The 20,335-nt window shown below is 54.6% G+C and overlaps 1 protein-coding gene across 7 annotated transcripts in view; it reads right to left on the bottom strand.

Annotated features, from left to right (window-relative positions):
• Positions 1–20,335, bottom strand: part of PNPLA7 (patatin like domain 7, lysophospholipase) — a 68,489-nt gene that overhangs the window by 798 nt on the left and 47,356 nt on the right. For all 7 annotated transcript variants that reach the window (XM_087869141.1, XM_087869143.1, XM_087869142.1 and 4 more), the window contains 12 exons: positions 14,301–14,364; positions 13,923–14,091; positions 12,723–12,905; positions 11,871–11,989; positions 4,894–5,050; positions 3,273–3,389; positions 3,092–3,161; positions 2,033–2,149; positions 1,414–1,562; positions 833–985; positions 619–729; positions 92–176 (listed from right to left, as the gene is read on the bottom strand). In XM_087869141.1, coding sequence (XP_087725267.1) covers positions 92–176; positions 619–729; positions 833–985; positions 1,414–1,562; positions 2,033–2,149; positions 3,092–3,161; positions 3,273–3,389; positions 4,894–5,050; positions 11,871–11,989; positions 12,723–12,905; positions 13,923–14,091; positions 14,301–14,364 — 1,494 coding nt within the window. The remainder of the gene's footprint in view (positions 1–91; positions 177–618; positions 730–832; positions 986–1,413; positions 1,563–2,032; positions 2,150–3,091; positions 3,162–3,272; positions 3,390–4,893; positions 5,051–11,870; positions 11,990–12,722; positions 12,906–13,922; positions 14,092–14,300; positions 14,365–20,335) is intronic.

The following is a 20,335-nucleotide window of genomic DNA, read 5'->3' as shown; positions in this document are numbered from 1 at the left end:
GGCGGCTTGTTGGGTGTGCCAAGGGTTAGAAGCAGACGCTGCCAACAGCACCCTCAGCTATGCGGGTGCATGTCCTGAGCGTTCAACTCACCGTCCACCGTGGCTACTTTGGCGGGCTCAATGCGTGACACAATCTCGGCAAGGTCAGTGAAGGAGGCGTTGGGGCAGGTGAGGACCTGGAGGGCCGAGGTGGAAGAGACATATGGCCAAGGCCACAGCTCCCTTGGTGCCCAGGCCACAGCCCTTGGCTGCCTGGCCAGGTCCCCAGCCTCACTCCCTGCAACCCTCTGTGGTCCTAGCCTCCTGCGGTGCCCAGACCCCTGGAGCACATGGGGCAGGGGCGTGAAAGATGAGCAGAGGCCTGAGCAAACCCCCATCCTCTCCCACCAGGAGCAGCAGAGAGCCAAAGTGGGGCAAAAAGAGGGATGCCAGGGCAGAGGTCAAGAGATAGCTCCCAAAGGGCCACACCCCTGCCCTCGTCTTCTGGTCCCTGGGGGAGTGCCAGAGGCCCGAGCAGCTAAGGGGCTGTGCCAAAGTACTGCAGGCCGCAGGGAGCCCTGCACCTCTGAGGTCCACGGAGGCAGGAAGGGAAAGAGGGGCGCTAGCTCCGGCACTCACATCACATGCCTTCATCTTGCTTGTCCCCTGTCGGTCCTGTAGCATCTTTTCCAGCACACCACTCCGAACCCAGATGTCAAACACGGTCCGCCCATGCTGGTACCCCACTTCCTGCACAAACACACCAGGAACCCTGGGACCAGGTGTCAGGAGGCCCCACTTCTGAGCTCAGAAGTGAGGGCAGGCAGGCCTTCCGCACCCCAGACGCACTCACGCAAATCTCGTTGAACTTGCCGAAGTCCAGAGTGCCGTAGCTATCGATGGGGGGACGCAGGTACTCACAGTACTCACTGTTCTTCACCATCTCCAGCTGCCGGACGCAGCACACGTAGGCCAGGCGTGTCTGGATCTCCGCCATGTTCAACACCTGCTGCCGTCACAGCATCTGAGCGAGGCTCTATGGGCCCCACACGGCCCCATGGACCCCGTCCGGGCACAGCTGCCCGTGTCTCGCACCCTGGCCCTCACCGACCCCTCTCCCAAGGGAAGATACATATCTGCTAGGCCTGGGAGGAGGGCAGGTGCCCTCCTGGAGGTGGATCCTGGTGGGTAGTGGGCCTGTCCCCTTTCCCCAGAGCTGGTCCAGGAAGGATCCCTGGCAAGGACGTGAGCAAGTGACTGCAGCCCCGTTGGCCTTGGAGCCCCGAATGTGCTACAACCGTCCTCTGCCCACAGGAGGCATTTGGTGGGCAGCACCACGATGCCCATCTTGGGGACAGAAGCCACAGAGGAGCCACAGAGAAGCCACAGAGGAGCACTTGGCTGCCTGGGCACTGTGCAGAGCTATGCCCCCACCTTAACTTTTGTGGCCAAGGGGTTCCAGCGCTTCCACAGCAGCCACCACCCAGACAGTGCATCGCCATAGTTGGTGAGGTCCGTCTCGTCCTGGCTGCCCACGTCAATGGCAATCACCACCTTTGCCCCCATAGACCTGGCCACATCCGCTGGGGAGAAGACAGCCTTGGTCACCACCCAGGATAGGCATGCAGAGCCCCAGGTGGGAGCAGGGCTGGGGGGCGGGAGGCATAGACAGATAGAGCCTGCAAGGGCCAGAGGGTCTCCTGTCCAGTGTCACTCCTGAGCCTGCAGAGGGGCAGCCTAATGCACAGAACTGTCCAACAGGTGACAAGTGTGCCCAAGGGAGGGGCCTCACCCACAACAACCCTGGCAGTTTCTGGCAGTTAGTTCCAACTGTGGGCACAGATGGGACATAATTGCTCTCGGCTCCTCTGCTTGGCCCTTGTTCTGAGCGCTGCTGAGCTGACAAACAGGGCCATATGCTGGAGCACACGATGCCCAGGCGTGTGTGCACAGGGCACGTGTCTGCAAGGGCCTGTGCGTGTTCGCTGGGAAAACGTGTGCCACCGGCCCTCCTGGGCGTGGACGGTGGCTGCGGCAGGGGTGGGGGCAGTACCTGGGAGGTTGTTGATGTAGCCCCCGTCCATCAGCAGGTGTCCGTCTTTGGGGTCGCAGAGGGGAGGCATGTAGCCTGACAGAGACATGCTGGCACGCACGTACCTCCACAGGGAGCCTGGGAGGGAGTTGCAGGGCAGTGGGGGTGGGGAGGTCACCAGAGCCTGCCAGGGGCAGGAGGGGAGCCTTTCGCTGCCCACAGTGGGTTCTTGCCCTGGACCCTTGGCTCAGAGCCCTGCCAGCATGGGGTCCGCAAGTCTGCACGTCCGACGTCTGGTGGATGGCACCAGGCCTGGACAGACACACCCCTTGTTTTCCCTTCTCTACAAGGTAGGCTCTCTCCATGGAGAGGGTAGGGGGAAGGTGAGAGCCCCAAGGGAGCCCTGGCTGGTTCTGCAGTCTCCCCACTTTCTGCTCTGTGTGCCACAGCCTTCTGTGAGCCCCTTCTGTGAGTGGGAACTCACGTCCAAAGAGACACACACACTCAGCTCACAAACCACTTTGCCCTGGAAAAGGGCCCTCAGCTGCCACCCACGCACTGGCCTTCTCACGGTCCCCAGACCACCAACTGCTGATCTGAGCGCACAAAACACATGCCCTGCATGTGCCCTTTGCCGCGCGCCCCCTGGCCCGAGTGTGCCCTTTGCCGTGCGCCCCCAGCCTGAGCATGCCCTTCGCCCCACGCCCCCCCCCACATGAGTGTGCCCTTCGCCCTACTCCTCCCCACTCTCAGTTCACATTGTTATTGCCACCTTTCTGGGTCCAGTGTGGGCTTCTGGGTGCTTCCAGACTCTTGGTTCTGTCCCTACCCGTTTCTCTCACACTCATGGCAGGATCCTCTCTGGGTTCAGACCTCCCTGAGCTCCTTGTCTCCTCTGGATCATCTTGGTGCTTCCTCTAGTTCATGGAGCTGCCAGGTTCTCTGCCTGCCCGCCCCCTGCCCCCGCTGAGCTGGTCCTTCAATAGCCCTCCCCTGAGCCACACAGCCCCGAGAGGGGGGAGCTGTGCCCTGTGCGTGTCTGAGCCCGTATCAAGGGGAACCCGAGGAGGAGGTGCTCACCGTCCGTGTGGACGCGCATAGCAGAGGCCGTGATGTCTGTGGTGATGGTGAAGTAGGGGATCCACAGGTCCTGCAAGGGGACGGCAGGACTCAGAGGGCCTTCCTCCCCCACCGCCAGCCCTCGACCCTGCAGGTCTGGAGGCTCGAGGGGATGAGGGAGGTCCCTGCTTGGGGGGGGCACCTCGATCTGCCGGTCCTTGAAGACGCTACAGATGCTGCTGTTAAAGCCGGCCCCCGAGAACATGGACGTGATAGGGTAGGTCAGGTCCAGCACGGTCTTCACCATCGACGTCATGTCCTGAGTGGGCAGGGCACACATGAGACCGCTGCAGAGGATGAGGGGTTCACACTCCCCACCTGCTGGCATGGACAGTGGATGATCCCATGGGACCCAGCCGGGAGCCCAAATCTGGGAAGGGAGCAGGGACCCAGCACACGTGTGTGCTTCCCGTGAACAGAACAAGGGTGTCTGGGAACCATCCTGAAGGGTCTCTGGGGGGCGAATGCCAGAGCGTGAGCAGCAGGGCTTGGGGGTCCTATGAGGATGGCCACTGACGCCTGGCTCTCACTGCCTGCTCAGTGGGCAGGGGAGGCGAGAGTTCAGGACTAAGCTCAGTCCAGGACCAACACTGGTAGGTGAGTGGTCAAGACAGCTCCCTGCTGAGGTCCCCAAGAGCAGTAAGACCTGTTGATTTCCCCAGGAGGAGGAGCTGCCCTGCCCCAGCATGCTTGGGGTGAACCTCCACATTCCGCCACGGCAGAAACTGCATAGGGCTCCGTGAAGGAGTGGGTCTGTCGAGAGCCCTTTCTGCCAAAGACCCCCAAATCTCTCTCCCTGGTGGGACTGAGGCCCATCCTTCCCCAGTGAAGATGGCGGCCATTTAGACCTGCACGGAGCAGGACAAGTGACTGGGCAGGCAGCACTGGCCTTGCCCCAAGAATGCCCGGGCTCAAGGCTGCCTGACTTCTTAAGGGTCGGGGATGGAGAGGAAAGATCCTCCCTGCCTCTGTGCAGACAGAAGCTGAGATGGAAAAGCCCAGAGCACAGGCCATACATGAGGCGGGCCCCAGCTGAGGGTGAGCTGCCCCCCAGCGTGCTCACACTGAGATGAACAGAAAGATAAGCAGGACAGCAGGACAAGCAGAGGGGACAAGTGCGCTGCTGGAGGACAGGGACTCAGGACAGTGTGGCACCCCCAGGGTCCTCACTCCTGAAGAAGCCCCTGTCTAGCACCAGAGAGCCTGCAGAGCCAAGCTGGCGGCCCCCACCACCACCACCTCCCTCAGCGTGGCAAGAGGCCAAAGGCTCCCTCAGAAAGGCAGGGACAGAGGACAGCCTGGACAGGATCCATCCCACCCTGCTTGCCAAGTGGCCTCCCAGCAGGGTCCCATGACCCAATGCACAGTGAGGACAGTGGGGGCAGCAGGCCCAAAGTTCTGTGGCCATTCCCACATCTGTGCCAGACCAGCAGAGGTGGGGAAGGGAAATGTCTGCCTGGCCTGTGACCGGACCCTCAGCTGAACTACAGTAACATTAGATCTTCCTTCCATTGGCACTAACCTCTCCATGTCATCCTCAGTCACCTTTATAAATTAAGACCAGACGCCAACCAGAACCAAACCCCCAACTTGGATGTCCTTACTTGCTCTGTGCACCTCATTCCCCCCCAACCCACAAACCCCGCTCTGAGGCCAGAGCCCCACAAAGCCGTGAGCAGGGGCCCAAGGTCCCAATGTCGTCCTGCTCCCGCAGCACCACAGGAACCTGGTGCTGAGCTCCCGGGAGGGCAGAGGCCCCTCACCTCAGCCCACTGCTTGGCCCGGATCCGTATCTGGCTGTAGTTCCGCTCCTCCGAGTACAGGGCGCCCATGAAGGCCCCGATGGACGTCCCTCCAACCATGTCCACAGGGATGCCACACTCCGTCAGGGCCCGGATGATGCCGACCTGGGCACAGCCTCTACACCAACCAGGAGCACACAGCAGAGGTAAAGCACCGTCTCCAGGGACAGGAACCTGCCATGCGCTGGCAAAGGCGCCAGAGATGGTCCTCCCAAGCCACCCCCTCCTCCTCAGTGCCTGCCTCTTGCACAATCACAGGAAACGGGCAAAGACACAACCCCGTGGACACTACTGGGACACGAAGCTGAAGAGGCTTTGCACAGACTCAGGAGGGTGGGAGACACACCGAGCCCCACCAGAAGGGGGTTCTGATAAATGCCCGAAAGGCAACACCGCAGGGGGCTGGGGAGGGGACATGGACGAGCCCCCACAGGGACAGGAAAGCCAGCGTGTGGCTGAAGCCATCGCTCTGAGCCTCACACCACTGTTCCTGTTTCTCATCTACGATCCCCCAAAGTCGCCAGTCCCAGGGAACAGGCCACATGACCACGGCCAGGAGGAAACAAGCAACACAGGTGGGCCCAGAGGGAGCCCGGCAACACAGACAGGACACAGGCTCCAAACAACTGTGCCCAGCAAGTCCCAGGGGCCAAAGGGGTTAGCAGCCTGCATGCCTGATGGGTCAACGAGTACGCAAAGTGCTACATACACGTGCCAGGGACGTGGCTTGGCTCGGAAAGGAAGGGAATTCTGACACAGGCCACCACGTGGACCAATGTGAGCCCCTTCCGCTGAGTGAAAGATGCCAGAAGGACAAGGACTCCCCTCACTTGAGGGCCTGGGAGGGATCGAGCTCATGGACACAGTGGAGAACAGGGGCTGGGGCCAGGGGTGGTGGGACTGGGCAGAGGTTCAGTTTGGGAAGATGGAACGTTCTGGTGATGAACAGTGATGCTGGCACAACACCATGAATGTACTTAATGGTACCAAATTTTACAGTCGACAATATTCAAAATGGTAAATTTTATGGCATGCATATTTTAATACTACTAAAAAAAGTATTTAGTATCACCACAAAAAATTGAATACTCAGGCATAAACCTAAAAAACATTTCCAGAAATTAAAGACAAGACTGATAATTTGGCACAGAACTGAAAAACTGTAAGACAGGGCCAAACAGCAACTTTAGAAGCGGAGATACGGCGTCTGACATGAAGAATGCAATCGGCGGGGTAGGCAGTGGGCCAGGCACACTGAAGAGAGCCCCTGAACACAGGGTAGAAAAGGGTGCTCACTGAGGATGGTGGCCGTGAAGACCACGCCCCAGAACGGACGTCCAGGCACCTAGAGAACGTGTAGGAGTCGGCAGAGGAGCCCAGAAAGAGAAGAAGGGGATGGGGCAGAAGCCACATCTGGAAAGACAGACAGTGGTCTTCGACTTCAAGCCTCAGATTAAAGGAGCACCGTGAACCCCAACTCCCACGTTGCTGGAAACCCAAGGCAGAAAGAAAGTTCCAAGCAGCCTGAGAACAGAAGGCAAACTGCGGGCACAGGTGCAGTGCAGGTGGGCTGCCTCTCTGTCCTCTGAGGTCACGACACAACACCCACCACCCGTAACTTAGGACAAGAACAGCTTAAATCAAACAGGTCAAATTATGGAAATAATACAGATAAGAGCAGAAATTCAGGAACCGAAAACACACCGGAGCGAGGACCAGCTCGGAGGGAGGGGTGTCAGGAGTGAGAAAGGGCACATCTGCAGAGATGCTCCGGTTAAAACAGTGAGAAGTAGGTGTGAACCTCACGCCTGAGTAGGAGAAATTCAGATAAAATGGACATGTTCCTAGAACAGCAACACTTGCCAAACCTGATACGAGAAAATCTGAATCGTACTATAACCATCAACATAACTGAGCCTTTAACTTTTAAATCTCCACAAAGAAAATTTTATGTCCAGATGGTTTTACTAGTGAACGCTACTGAACACATATAGGGAAGAGTAGCACAGCTCTTACATAAAAATTTCAGAAAATAGGAAAAGAAGAAGCACTTCCCAACTCAATTTTGAAGCAAGCGAACAAACCTACACGCATTTCAAGAAAGGACAAGTGCACTCAGATTCAAGGGGGTCCAGTAATATGTAAACCGAACAGCACACTGTGGGAAAATGGGTCTATCCTGAGAATACAATGTTTGTTTTTATTTAAAAATCAGTGTGATTCACCACCTGAACAGATACACAAAAGCCACCATTCAAGACGCACCCTCAGCGAGCTACGGATACAGGGGCACCTCCTCGACCTGACAGACGGGAACACCTGCAGCCAAGCTCACACTCAATGACAAGAGCAAACGCGTTCCCTCCCACAGCAATTAGGCAAGAAGAAGAAACAAAAGACATAAACATATTTTGGAAAGAAAGAGAAAAATTGTCTTTATTCCCAAAAGACATAACTTGTATACAGGAAATGCAAAAAAACAAAACAAAACAAAACAAAAAAACCGGTAAAAAGTTACTAGAATGAGTGAATTTAGCAAGGTTGTAAGATACAGTATCAAGGTACAAATATCAATCGTGTTTCTATGTATTGGCAGCGACACTTTGAAACTGAAATGTAAAAGATGACATTTACAACAGGAAAAAAAAATCCTATGAGATACTTAGCTGATTTTAAAGAATTTATATGGCAGCACAAAGCACCTAAAGGAGCCAAAGACAATTCTGGAAAGAAAACAAACAAAACAGAAGGATGTGTAGAGTGTGAAGTCAAGATTTGCCACAAGGCAGCTGAGGCAGCATGGTGTGTCCTGAAGGACACACATGACAGAGCCCCGTCACGGTCACAGCAGAGCCATGTGGGTGACAGCCACCCTGGCGACCTCATGGGAGGGAAAGTCTTCAGCCACAGGTGTGGCTACAAAACGGCCTCGACTGTCACAAGAAACATTAGGCGAGTCACAGACCTGAACGTACAAGCTAGACACACAGAACAAGACAGAATGCCTTTGTGACCTCGGGACACGCAAGGGCGCTCAGAACACCAGAAGCAGTAACCATAAAAATGGAAAATCACACTTCATCAAAACTAAAAACTGTTCATCAAAGAAATGCCATTGAGAGGAGCGCCTGGGTGGCTCAGTAGTTAAGCATCTGCCTTTGGCTCAGGGCGTGATCCCGGGGTCCTGGGATCGAGCCCCACATCGGGCTCCCTGTTCGGCGGGAAGCCTGCTTCTCCCTCTCTCACTCCCCCTGCTTGTGTTCCCTCTCTCACTGGCTGTCTCTCTCTGTCAAATAAATAAATAAAATCTTTAAAAAAAAAAAACTTAAGGAAAAAAAAGAAATATCATTGAGAAAATGAAAATCAAAAACTGAGAAACAAAATTAGCAATAAATATATCTGGCAAAAAACTTGTGTTCAGACTATATAAATAATTCCTCTGAATCAATAATAAAAGGCAAACCACCAGTTAAACATGAGTAAGGAACGTAGATGCTAGGAAACGAGACACAAATGGCCAGCAAGCATATGACATCATTAGTCCCCAGGGAGAGGCCTCCCAGCACAGGAATTACAATTCAAAATCCTGATAATACCAAGGGTCGGCAAAAATGCCTGAACGTCAGACGTCGTTGGTGGGGGGGGCGTAGAGTGTAAAATGAGCCCCATGAGCAGGTATGTGCCCAAGAGGAAAGAACAGCACACAGAGATTTGTGCAAAAACACTCACAGCCATTTCCCCCATAATAACTCAAGTGACCATGGCCAGGAGCGGGGTAAGCAGAGTGTGGCAGACGGTGGAACGCGCTCCGTGGTACCGCTGATGTGGCCTCACACGGCGGGCTGAGAGAGCAAAGCCAGACGCAAGCCCGCACGGAGCAGAAAAGCGAGGCAAGCGGGACACCTGCGTGAGTATTCTCAGAGAAAGTCAGCATCGCACTTGAGGAGCAAAGAGAGAAAACCATGGAAAAAGCACTCAGACATTCGAAATATGTTTTAAGGGTTTTTTAAAGACTTTATTTATTTGACAGAGAGAGAGCGCGCACAAACAGGGGCGGCAGGGAGAGGGAGAGGGAGAAGCAGGCTCCCCGATGGGCAGAGAGCCCACCGTGGGGCTCGATCCCAGGACTCTGGGATCATGACCTGAGCTGAAGGAAGACACTTCACTGACTGAGCCACCCAGGCGCCCCAGACATTAGAAATATTTTAGAAGATCTATTTGAGAAAAATCACCTGGAAAGCAGAACAAAAAGACAAAGATGGAAAATGAGGGCGAGGAAAGACAGGAGAGCTTGGGAGCCCATCTCAGATGCCTGACCGGGCGTCAGAAGCCCCACGAACAGAGGACAGAGCCCAGGGTGGGGGAACATCATAGAACATTCCCCAGGGCTGAAGTTCATGATTTCCAAATTTGGAAGGGCCCCTGGGGCCCCCCTCAGTGCAGTCGTTGGATGGACTGCTCCCAAGACACGTGGCCAAGTCCCTGCAGGGACAGGAACTAAGAGACCGTCCCACAGCTTCCAGAGGGAAAACAGGCCTCAGGAATGAAGCAGCACCGGGCGTCACAGGGACACTGGAAGCTCGAAAGACAATGGCAGCATCCCTTAGAAATTCTCAGGGAAAATTACTTCCAGCTTGGATTCCACACCCAAATCATCACCGAGGACATTTTCTGGCTACGCAGGGTCTTAAAACTTTTGCTTCCCAAACATCTTCTCTTAAGGAAATGTGTAAAGCAGGAACGCTACCCAAATCAGGAATGTGTCAGGAAAGAGGGAGGCGTGGAATCCAGAAAATGAGCTTAATGCGGGAGGGACAAAGGCAGGTCCCCGGATGACAGTGAAGGGAAACTCCAAGACCACGTCCCAGCAGCCGGACTGGAAAGGAACCAGCAGAGCCCAGAGGTGGTGGGAGGTGTGTGTGTGGGGGGACTCTCACACACGGTGAAGCAGAGGCTGCTCGGGACGGTGGCAAGCACACCGACAGGAGGCGGACGCTCCAGGGGTGGTCTGGGCACCGATCTGCGACACCCAGGAAACAGCGAACGGCAGCTACGAGGAAGGGCACCCAGCTACACCTGTGCAGTGAGGCACGACCTTGTGCCGAAGGAGCGCCACACCGTCAGAGTAAGAGATGCAGGGACGAGCTGCGGGACCAGCGCGGGAACCATACTGGGACCGTGAGTGGGGAGGAGGGAGATGGACTGAGAGACAGAAGATAGAGGATGGATGGATGGGCGGACGGACGGACGACAGATGGTAAGTAGATGAAGGATGGATGGACAGATAAACTGAAAAAACCAAACAAGTGGAACAGGAACGCCACTGGGAAATGCAGATGCAGGTGACGGTCCTGGGGCACCTGTGGACTTGGGGTCGGGCAAGACGGGCAGAGGACTGCCTGAGCAGACGGCCACGTGGCTTGTAAACTAAGTGTTATTTTGACTAAAACTAAATTTTCATTGAACATGCTTTGAGCACGCCTGCAAACCAGGTCCGAGTGGGGCCACCTGACTGTCCTAGCCCCACAGCAGCAGCCTGGCTCTCGCCTTCAGTGTAGCGACATTAGGCTGATCATCTGGTTCTCTAGGCCCACTGGCTCAGCTTCCAAGCACAAGCACAAGAGGAGGGTCACATCAGACAGGTGAGCACAGAGCACTTGCTGCGTCGCCAGGCCAGGCCACGTCCGGGAGTGAGCCGGGGTGGGGGCTGTGTGTCCACCCTCTGTCCTGTCCTAAGGGCCTCGGGCAAGACTCCAGGCCTCCGAGGCTTCCAGGTGGGTAAGTGCAGAGAGTGGGCTCCGACATGCTCCTCTACACTATCCTGGTCCTTTCTAGACAAGAAGGTCTGGGTCCTCCTTGGCCTCCAGGCTGGACCACATCTCTGACCATAATTGGCCAGGAGTGAGCACAGGTCTGGCTCCACAAGCAGGAGATACCTTGGAGGGTGCCCCCTGCCCCCATGCCACGGCACTCCCAAGGGGCTTCAGTTCTTCCGACCTCCTCCCTCCTCCAGCTCACTTTGAAAATGATGTTCTCGGGACACTGGAGCTGCTGAGCCAGGAACCTGCTCCTGGGCCCTGGGGAGAGGCCAGCACCAGCAGCAGGGCCAAGGGTAGAGAGGGCGGTGGTCATGCAAAGTGCTCAGGAGGCCCTGCCCAGGGATGGCCCTGAGTGCCTCACTCGGCCAGAGGGGGGCGTGAGGGACTGTACCCCACAGGGCACCCCCAGCCCAGGACCCAGCCCGGGTGCCTCTTGCCCTTCCTCCCTCCCTCCGAGGGGCAGGGGTCCAGCACAGATGTGGCAGGCACTGCTCTGCCTTTCCACGAGCATCTGGTTCGCCAGCAGAAGGCCTGGGCCTCATCACCCCTCACGGTGGCCCCAGGCTCCACTTCTGCTCAGGTACAAATTCCTCTTTAAGTTCAGGAGAACGGTGGCAAAGGCCAGAGTGACAAACACAGGGTAGCAGTCATTTAAGGAACTCAGAGCCCACAGAACTCAAGAACGCTGCACTAGGTTTGCAAGCAGAAGAGGCCAGCACTCTGTCAAGTGTGTATTAAAATGGAAAGAAACTCACCCGGAGCCCAGTGGAAAAACTGGCAAAGGATAAGAACAGAGTTTTCAGAGGAGGCACGAATGGCCAACAGACAAGCAGACACTTCTGGCAAAGACTATTAGAACAAGCCACAAATCTTCGACTGCACTGGTAACCATCAAAACCTGGGACAGCCTATGGGGAGCACTACTTAGCAAGGTGCACCCAGGTGCAGAAAAATGCTTGGTCATGCGTGGGGCCGATCTATGGGGACTGCTCCTAGGACAAGCTCAGAGGCCTCTTCATCAGCTCACATGCGCACAGACACACACACACACACACACACACACACACACACACACACACACACACTAGCAGCTGCAGGTGGGGTGGGGTGGGGACTCACCTTGCCCCACCTCCACCAAGCACCAGGGCAATGGCGTTGCCCGTCAGCACCCGAGCCAGGCGGGAGAAGTCTGAGTGCCGGTCTGGGGGCCTCTGGAAGACTCGCTGGTACATTTCCACCTGAGAGAGAGGGCCAGCAGACGGGAAGGGCTCGGCCAAGTCCCACACACTGTGGCCTAACCAGGGTGGTTTCCTCTACTCCAGACCCAAAGCCCTCTCCAGGGCACAGCAGGGTCTGTCTGATACTGACCCTGGCAGCACCATGGTGCCCAGGCTTGCCTGGAAGGAAGCCCTTACAGGGCACGTGGGTGAGGGAGCAGTGTGGGCAGCTGGGCTACATACCCACAGGCCTAGCAGGAGACCACAGAGCCCCCCACAGAGCCCCCAGAGTGGACGCTGCTCCAGGGCATGGGCTGTCAGGACACTGTCCACTGAGCTGTGGGGCCAGGCAGGCTGTGGCATGTGGGTAGCCTCTGGGGCGCCCAGCCCCCAAGCCCCCGGGGCGGAGGCTCTGTAACCTCCCCCCTTGGCTCCCTGTGGAGGTACGTGTGTGCCAGCATGTCTCTGTCAGGCTACATGCCTCCCCTCTGCGACCCCAAAGACGGGCACCTGCTGATGGACGGGGGCTACATCAATCTCCCAGGTCCTGCTCCCAAAGACCAAAGCTCAAGCAAATGCGAGCTTACAAATGGGAGCTCACAGAGAGGCAAGGCACCCTCATCAGCTCCCCAAGGAGCTCAGACTACAGAGGGAATGGGAAGGAAATGCACTACTCAATCACACAGCAAGTCAGGAGGGCTGTGTTCTGAAGGCCAGGAGCTTCCACAGGCCCGGCCCACCACGCAGACCTCACCAGCTTGGGCATGCTTCTCCTGGAGAAGACGCGGCGAGGGCAGCAGAGGTGCAGGTGGCCAGAGCACCAGCTCCGCATGTTCAGCCACTCGACGGTGCGGGAGGGCGCCGGCCCGTCCTCCCGGTGCAGGAGCACCAGCTGCTTCTGGGCGCGCACGGCCGTGCTCTCCAGCATCCGCTCCAGCTGCAGGAGAGCAGAAGAGCTGCAGGCCAGAGGCGGCTGTCACAGAGGCCCCACTGACCTGCCCCACACAGGCAGGAGGGTCAAGGGCAGGGCCTTGGCGGGTGGCAGCCCGGTTCTGTGGGCTGGCTCAGCGGTGGTGTGCTCTGCCCTGTGGCTGTCGAAGCTGTGACCCCGGGTCTGCCTGGCCATGAGCCGGCTTCACGCCGGGCTGGGTAAGAGTGGCTGCAGGGAGCTGTGGGAGTGTACAGGAGGGGAGGGGCCTCCCCCGTCTGCTCTGACAGCACCTCCTGGGCACACGCTGCGACCTTCGCAGTGATGCATCTGCAAACACTCTCCTCTGCACCTCTCCTTGCAGGAGAGGAACTTGCTCCAGAGGCGGGTGATCTTTAGCTGCCCCAGGGTCAGAGAGGAAGGAGGTAGGGAACGTAATGTACACGGAAGGAATGGCCAGCCTACACTTCATACCCTTGAAGCTGGAAACAAAGTGGGCCGACGATGTAACTTCACAGCTGAGAACAGACAGATGGTGGGGCACTCACAAATAGGGAACTAAACAGTCATAAAAATGAGTGAAACAATATGGATAAAGCTTAAACACCTAAGTGTTGAGGAAAAAAGGACATTTCAAAGTGAGATAAAATAGGACACTATTTTTATCAAATTTAGACCTAAAAACAGTGCGTATACATTCACAGTAAAACAGGAAAGACTCAACTTCACAAGAGGCCCCCTGGGGGCCACGTCAGGGCACCTGCCCTGCTTTGTGCTAAAACCACCAGAGGTGAATACAGCAAAATGTTTCCAAAACACGCAGGGCAGGTATCTGGGTACTGCCTTTTATTATGTCTTTTCCTGAGTTCTTGAAATATTTCATTCAAAGGAAAAGACAGAGAAACAGAGGGGCATAAAGAGAGTGGGCCCTGACCAGGACCCGCCCAGCCTGCAGCCCTGCCACTGCCAGCCGCGCGCGCAGAGGCCCCCCCCCCCCCCAGGCCCACCCGCAGGCCTGCAGCTCACCTCGCCCACCGTGGGTTCCTGCTCACCCAGGCCCACAATGAGGACGCAGTCAGCTTGCCGGACGCAGCGCTGGGTCCAAGGCGTGAGCGTGCTGTCCGCCTGGTAGAGCACAATCCGGTGGATGTCCTCCTGCTGCCCCAGCCAGCTGGACAGCCGGTACTCATGGATACTGGAAGACACGCACGTGAGGGGCACAGATGCTAGAGCACACACAGACATGGGGGTGTGCAGGCACCGGGGCCGCGGACGGGGGTTGGGGGGCACAAACACCAGGTGTGCACGAAGACACGGAAGGTGCAGTGCAAGGCTGTGCGTGCACCGGCTGCAAGCAGGGAGCTGGGGCTGGCCAGGCTGCTCCCCACACAGAGGCTGGTGTACCTGTCCAGAGCAGCGGAGCCAAGGCGCTGCTTTATGTTGTCACTGGTCAGCAGCAGGATGGGGCCTGAAAACACAAACACGAACTACTGAAAACTGTCCTGGCAGCCCACCTCCCGGGACCTGCAGCCCCAGGGCCTGCAGACAAGAGCTCAACAGGTGGTGGTGGGGTTCTCTGAACCTCAGTCTTCTTGTCTGCACAGGAAGGATTCAAATTTTTGCCACACTGAGACTGTGTGTGTGTGTGTGTGTGTGTGTGTGTGTGTGTGTGTGTTGGGGGCAGGGGAAGCTTGTAAAACGCAAGATAATACAGAATTCCCCAAGCCCAGATGAGCAAGGCTGGCTGGATTCAATACGTGTATTGGTGTATTCACCCATGTGGACACGCACATCCTTTCCCATCTTGTGTCTCTGACATCAGCGTGCATCTTTCCTCTATGATGTCTCCATGGACACAGGCGTCGGGGCCTGCCCAACCAGGAGCGCCAGCATCAGAATCCACAGAAAGGTCACCAGGGGCTCACCCACAAGCCTGGGCTGGAGAATGCCTACAGGTCCTGTGGGCTTTCTTCTTATTCCTGCACTTGTGCAGAGCTCTCCGAGAGCTTCGGTTAGAAGGTGAAACCTAAGAAATCACTGCATTGTATTCTAACTGGCAGCATCTGCTTTCCTAGAGGCACACAAAATAGGGGCGTGTCCTACGATGATGGTGCCCCAGCTGAGATGTGGCTATCTGGTCTGACCAGTGCGCACACACAGGTGCCTCGGACTTCAGTGGCAGGGAAGCAACTCCTCTCAGGAGCTTGGGGTGAGGGGGCTCATCCCATCGGGGGCCTGCACTCCTGGCTACAAGCTCCAGTTGGTCATCTGCAGGGGTCCTACAGAGGGAGGGAGACCTCTTAGGGCTGGGCTGCATAGTGGGCCTGCAAGGGCAGGCCCTGTCCGGCACTGCAGTGATGTGTCTTGACCACCTCTCTTGGAGGCTGTACAGGACGCGATAGGACCAACAGACTGTGCCTGGCTGCAGGAACACTGAGGAGCCCAGCCCTTAGGCCCTCCAGGGACCCCAGGCTGGGCTCTACCTGCCCACTGGTGCATGTCTCCCGTGTAGATACCCCTGCCTAGACTCAGGGGGGCTCTGCAGGGGCCCTCAGGGAAGTGTGGAGCCCTCAAAGGTAGTACTCTGGGCTCCTGGGCTCCTGTAGCACGGGCTGCAGCTCCTAGCAGGGGTCTGCTGAAGGCCAGGCAGTAGGCAGGTCCAGGGCCCAGAGGAGAGACAGGATGGCTCACCCACACTTGAGTCTGTGGCTCTGTGGGGCAGAGCTGAAGTGGACATCCAGCCAGGCTGCTGCTCCAGCCTGTTCTGGCCTGGCTGCCAGACAGCCTCCTTCCCAAACACTGGAAGCTGAGGAAAAGGAACAGCTCCTCCAAGTGCCAGAAGAGAATGGCTATCAGCCTAGAATCTTCCTCCAGAAGGGAGAGCAACCTACACGGGCATGGGTACCTAACTTTCGGCAAGTATGCCAGCATGGCAGTGGGCCAAGTTCGGTCTCTCAAAAGGAGGGTCTGGTTCGCTGAAGAACCCTACAGACAAAACGAATCTTGACTCCTACCGGCCATCATCACCAGAAGCAATCCCAAATGGACTGTAAACTGAAAAGGAAAGGTAACACTGCAAAGCGTTTAAAAGAACGTCTTCCTGCTCGGGGACAGCATGCAATTCCTTCAGGAAAATACAAAAGCAGTAACAATGTAAGAAAAAAATTGATAAACTGCCCTGAATTAGAATTAAGAACTTCTGTTTTCAAAAGACATCATTAAAAGAATAAAAAATCAAACCACAGAGAGAGAAAGATATGTGCAGTCTTGGCACCCAAACAAGGGACTGTGTCTGGGTCACATAAAGAATCACACCCACCACCAAGGAGAAGACGGCAACCCAAGAGAAAGCTGCTGGGCAACCCAGCAGGCACTTACAGAGAGGGCATCCCGATGGCCAATGAACAAATTATCTTCTTAGCCACTGGGAGATGCAGACTGAAGCCACAAGGAGAGGCTGCCACACATTCACTACCACACACAGAGACAAGACTAACCACCCAGAGAAGCGGACCCCCCGTGACTTCATCCAGGGGCGCCCGGTTGGCTCCGTCCATGGAGCGTGCCACGCTTGATCTCGGGGTCATGAGTTTGAGTCCCACGATGGGCAAAGAACTTACTTCAACAACAACAACAAGACCCAAGACATTCTCTAGGACAGACTCTATGTTAGGCCACAAAACCTGTCTTGATAACCCTTAAGACTGAAATCATACAAAGTTTTGTTTCTGGCCACAACGGTATGAAACCAGAAATCAGTAACAGGAGAACCAGAAGATTCACAAACGTGTGGAAACTAAACAACACCCTCCTGAACTACCTGCAGGTCAAGGAAGAAACCTGGAGACCAAGGGAAACACAAACACAGCATCCCAAATGCAGGGAGGGAGCAGTCGGTTGTGGAGGGAGGGGCCCAGAGCTACCAAAGTGCTTGGAGAAAGAGGAAAGATCTCAAATCAAGCACCTAGCTTGCTTTATTTATTTATTTAAATAATTTATAGACTTTATTTTTTAAAGCGTATTCAGGTCTATGGAAAAACTGAGCACAGAGTACACAGAGTTCCCATGTACGCCCTCCCTCCACCAGCCAGTTTCCCCGTTACCAACATCTGGCATTAACGTGGCAGGTTGTCACAGTCCATGAGCCAATACTGACGCATGAGGACGACCTGGAGTCCAGCGTGCATACCAGGGTTCCTCACGCTGTACACGGTTCGGGTGTGGACAAACGTGGAACGACTACGTGGACAAACGTACTCACCACTGTGCTATCACACAGAGTATTTTCACTGCCCTAAAAATCCTCCATGCTCCCCCTTTCCATGCCTCCACCCCCCAACCCCTGGCTACCACCAATCTTTTCACCGTGTCCATAGTTTTGCATTTTCCCGAATGCCGGAGAGCTGGAACCACACAGCACGCAGTCTTTTCAGACTGACCTCTTTCACTTGGTAACACACATTTAAGGTTCCTCAAGTGTCTTCGGTTTGCTAAGGCTTTGAGTTTTTTTGTGAAGGACCTAACTTTATACCTTGGGTAACTAGGAAAGGAATAGCAACTAAACCCAGAACAAACGGAAGGAAATAATCGAGATTAGAACAGAGATAAAAATGGAGAACAGAAAAACAATAGAGAAAATCAATGAAACCAAAAGTTCGTTCTTTGAAAGAATCAACAGAACTGACAAACCGTAACTAGATGAATAAAGAAAAAAAAAGAGAAGACTCAAATTATTAAAATCAGAAATGATAGTGGGACATTGATTTTACAGAAATAAAAAGGAGGGGCACCTGGCTGGCTCAGTCTGTGGAGCATGCAACTCTTGGTCTCAGGGTCGTGAGTTCGAGCCCTACGTGGGGTATAGGGAGTACTTAAAAATAAAATCTTAAACAAACAAACAAACAAAAAAAAACCCAACGATTAATGGGAAGAAACTTGTGCAGTATATTAAAGGCCACAGGTAAAAACCTGAGCGACACCACACTCAGGGGTGCGAGACTGAGAGTTCTCCCCTGAGATCAGGAACAAGGCGAAAACGGCTGCCTCACCACTTCTGTTCGACACTGGAAGTCCCAGCCAGAGCGCTCAGGCAAAAAGAAAAAAAAAAAAAAGATATAAAAGGTGTCAAAATTGGAAAGGAAAAAGTAACATCTCTACTTGCAGACAATATGATCTTATAGGTAGAGAACCCCAAAAAGTCCACCAAAAACCATTACAACTAATAAATGAAGTTGCAGGATATAAAAATAACACACAAGTCAGTTATATTCCTTCACAGTGACAAGAAACCATCAGAAAAAAAGAGGTTAAGAAAAATAATTTTTAGTAGCATCAAGAAGAGCAAAATACAAGGAATAAACTTAACCAAGGAGACAGAAGACTCGTACACTGAAAACCACAAAACGTTGCTGAAAGAGATGAAAGAAGATGTAAGTATGTGGAAACGTGTCCCGTGTTCATGGGTTGGAAGACTGAACATTGTGGAAGTGCCAGTACACCCAGGGCGAACCACAGAGTCAGCACGATCCCCGTCGAAATCCCAACGCCATTTTTTACAGATAGAGAAAAACCAGTCCTGAAATTCATACGACCTCAGGGACCCTAAACAGCCAAAACAGTCTGCAGAAGGACAAAGCTGGAGGCCTCACGCTTCCTGACTTCAGAACCTACCACAAAGCTACAGCAATCAACACAGCACGGTACTGACCTGACGGTGGACGTATAGACCGTAGGAGAGGGGGGCCCAGAAACGAACCCTCGCCTGCATAAAATAGTTCTCGGCAGGGTGCCAGGATCATTCGTGGAAGAGGGGTAGTTTCTCAATAAATGATAGTGGGAAAACAGAATATCCATAAGCAAAAAAAATAAACCTCTACTAAACTTCACACCTTTTATAAAAATTAGCCCCAAAACAGATCATTAAGTTAAATGTAGAACTTCAGGGGGCGCCTAGGGGGCTCAGTCGGTTGTGTCCGACTCTTGATTTCCACTCAAGTCATGATCTCAGGGTTGTGAGGTCGAACCGCACTGGGTGTGGAGCCTGATTGAGATTCTCTCTCTCCCTCTCCCTTTGTCCCTCTCCACCCACCACACGCACACATGTTCTCTCTCTCAAATAAATAAATCAATCTTAACATAAATAATGTAAAACTTCAGGCCTTTTTAAAAAACATAGGAGAAAATCTAGGCCCTAGGGCTAGGTGCAGACTTTTTAGAAGTGCTACTGAAAGCGTGTTCCATAAAAGGAAACCATGGACAAAGTGGACTTACACAATTTACAGCTCTGCCGTGAGAGCGGACGGGGCCTCAGACGGGCGGCTGCACCCCAGCCCGGCCCAGAGCCCGTGTCTGGAGGGTGCGAGGGGTACTCAAAACTCAACAGTAAGAAAACAAACAACTCAGTCAGAAAAAGAACAAAAGACAGGACGTCATGAACAGATATTTCGCCAGAGAGGATGCACAGATGGTGAAAAGTACAGGGAGAGACATTCGGCACGTGAACCAGTAGAAAAACGCCAGCTTGGAGCCATGACGGGCTCTCATGGCCCACCCATCAGAACAGCAGAAACGGGGCGCCTGGGTGCACCGTCGAGGAGCGCCCGACTCTCGATCTCGGCCCAGGTCACGACCTCAGGGCTGTGAGTTCAAGACCCACACGGTGAGCCATGCTAGGTGTGGAGCCCACTTAAAAGAAAAACAACAGCAGAAATAAAAACCAGCGACCGCTCTGAGAGCTGTGAGGACGAGGAGGCGTGGGGCCGCGGCTGTGTGCCGGCGGGAGTGTGCAGGGGTGCGGCCGTCTAGAAGGGCTGCACATACACTGACCACACCCATCGCATTCCTAGACGTCGATCCAGAGAAAGGAAAACTTATGTGCGCACAAAATCCTTTACACAAAAAGTCACAGAGCCTCACTCATAAAACCCCAAAACTAGAAGAAACCCAAACACCCTTGAACAGGTGGGTGGCTAGAGAAACAAAGTGTGTCCAGACTATGGACACTATGTCCACAGTGAAAGGTACACATGACTGAGCTGGGTATCGTCTGCGCCAGGAACGCCTGTCTCCAGAGGTCATCTGTGCAGAACAAGACGACCCAAGAGGAGAACAGGCTCCGGCTGCCAGAGGAGAGCTGCAGAGGGCAGTGGGGGTCTGCAGCTGGTGGTGGTGGCAGGAACCTACCCGGGAGCCACCGTGGCGCAGGGTGCACATCGACACTGGTGACACCTGAAGGCCTACAGACCGCACCAATGCCCTTCCTGACCTTGACAGGATGCTACCATTAGGTAACCCAGGGGAAGGGTCCATGACCCTCTCTTTACCGTTTCTGTGACTTCCTGTGAATCTGTAATTATTACAAAATAAAGTTTTTTAAAAAAGGGAATAAACTTTTATGAAAGCAACACATCTCTGCCGTAGGACTTGGAGATGCTGTGTGC

Source organism: Ursus americanus, chromosome 18 (assembly GCF_024610735.1).
Source record: "Ursus americanus isolate L20-20 chromosome 18, mUrsAme1.1.p, whole genome shotgun sequence".
NCBI classification, from domain to species: domain Eukaryota; kingdom Metazoa; phylum Chordata; class Mammalia; order Carnivora; family Ursidae; genus Ursus; species Ursus americanus.
The sequence above is the reverse complement of the archived record's forward strand: the minus strand, read 5'-3'. Positions and strand labels throughout refer to the sequence as shown.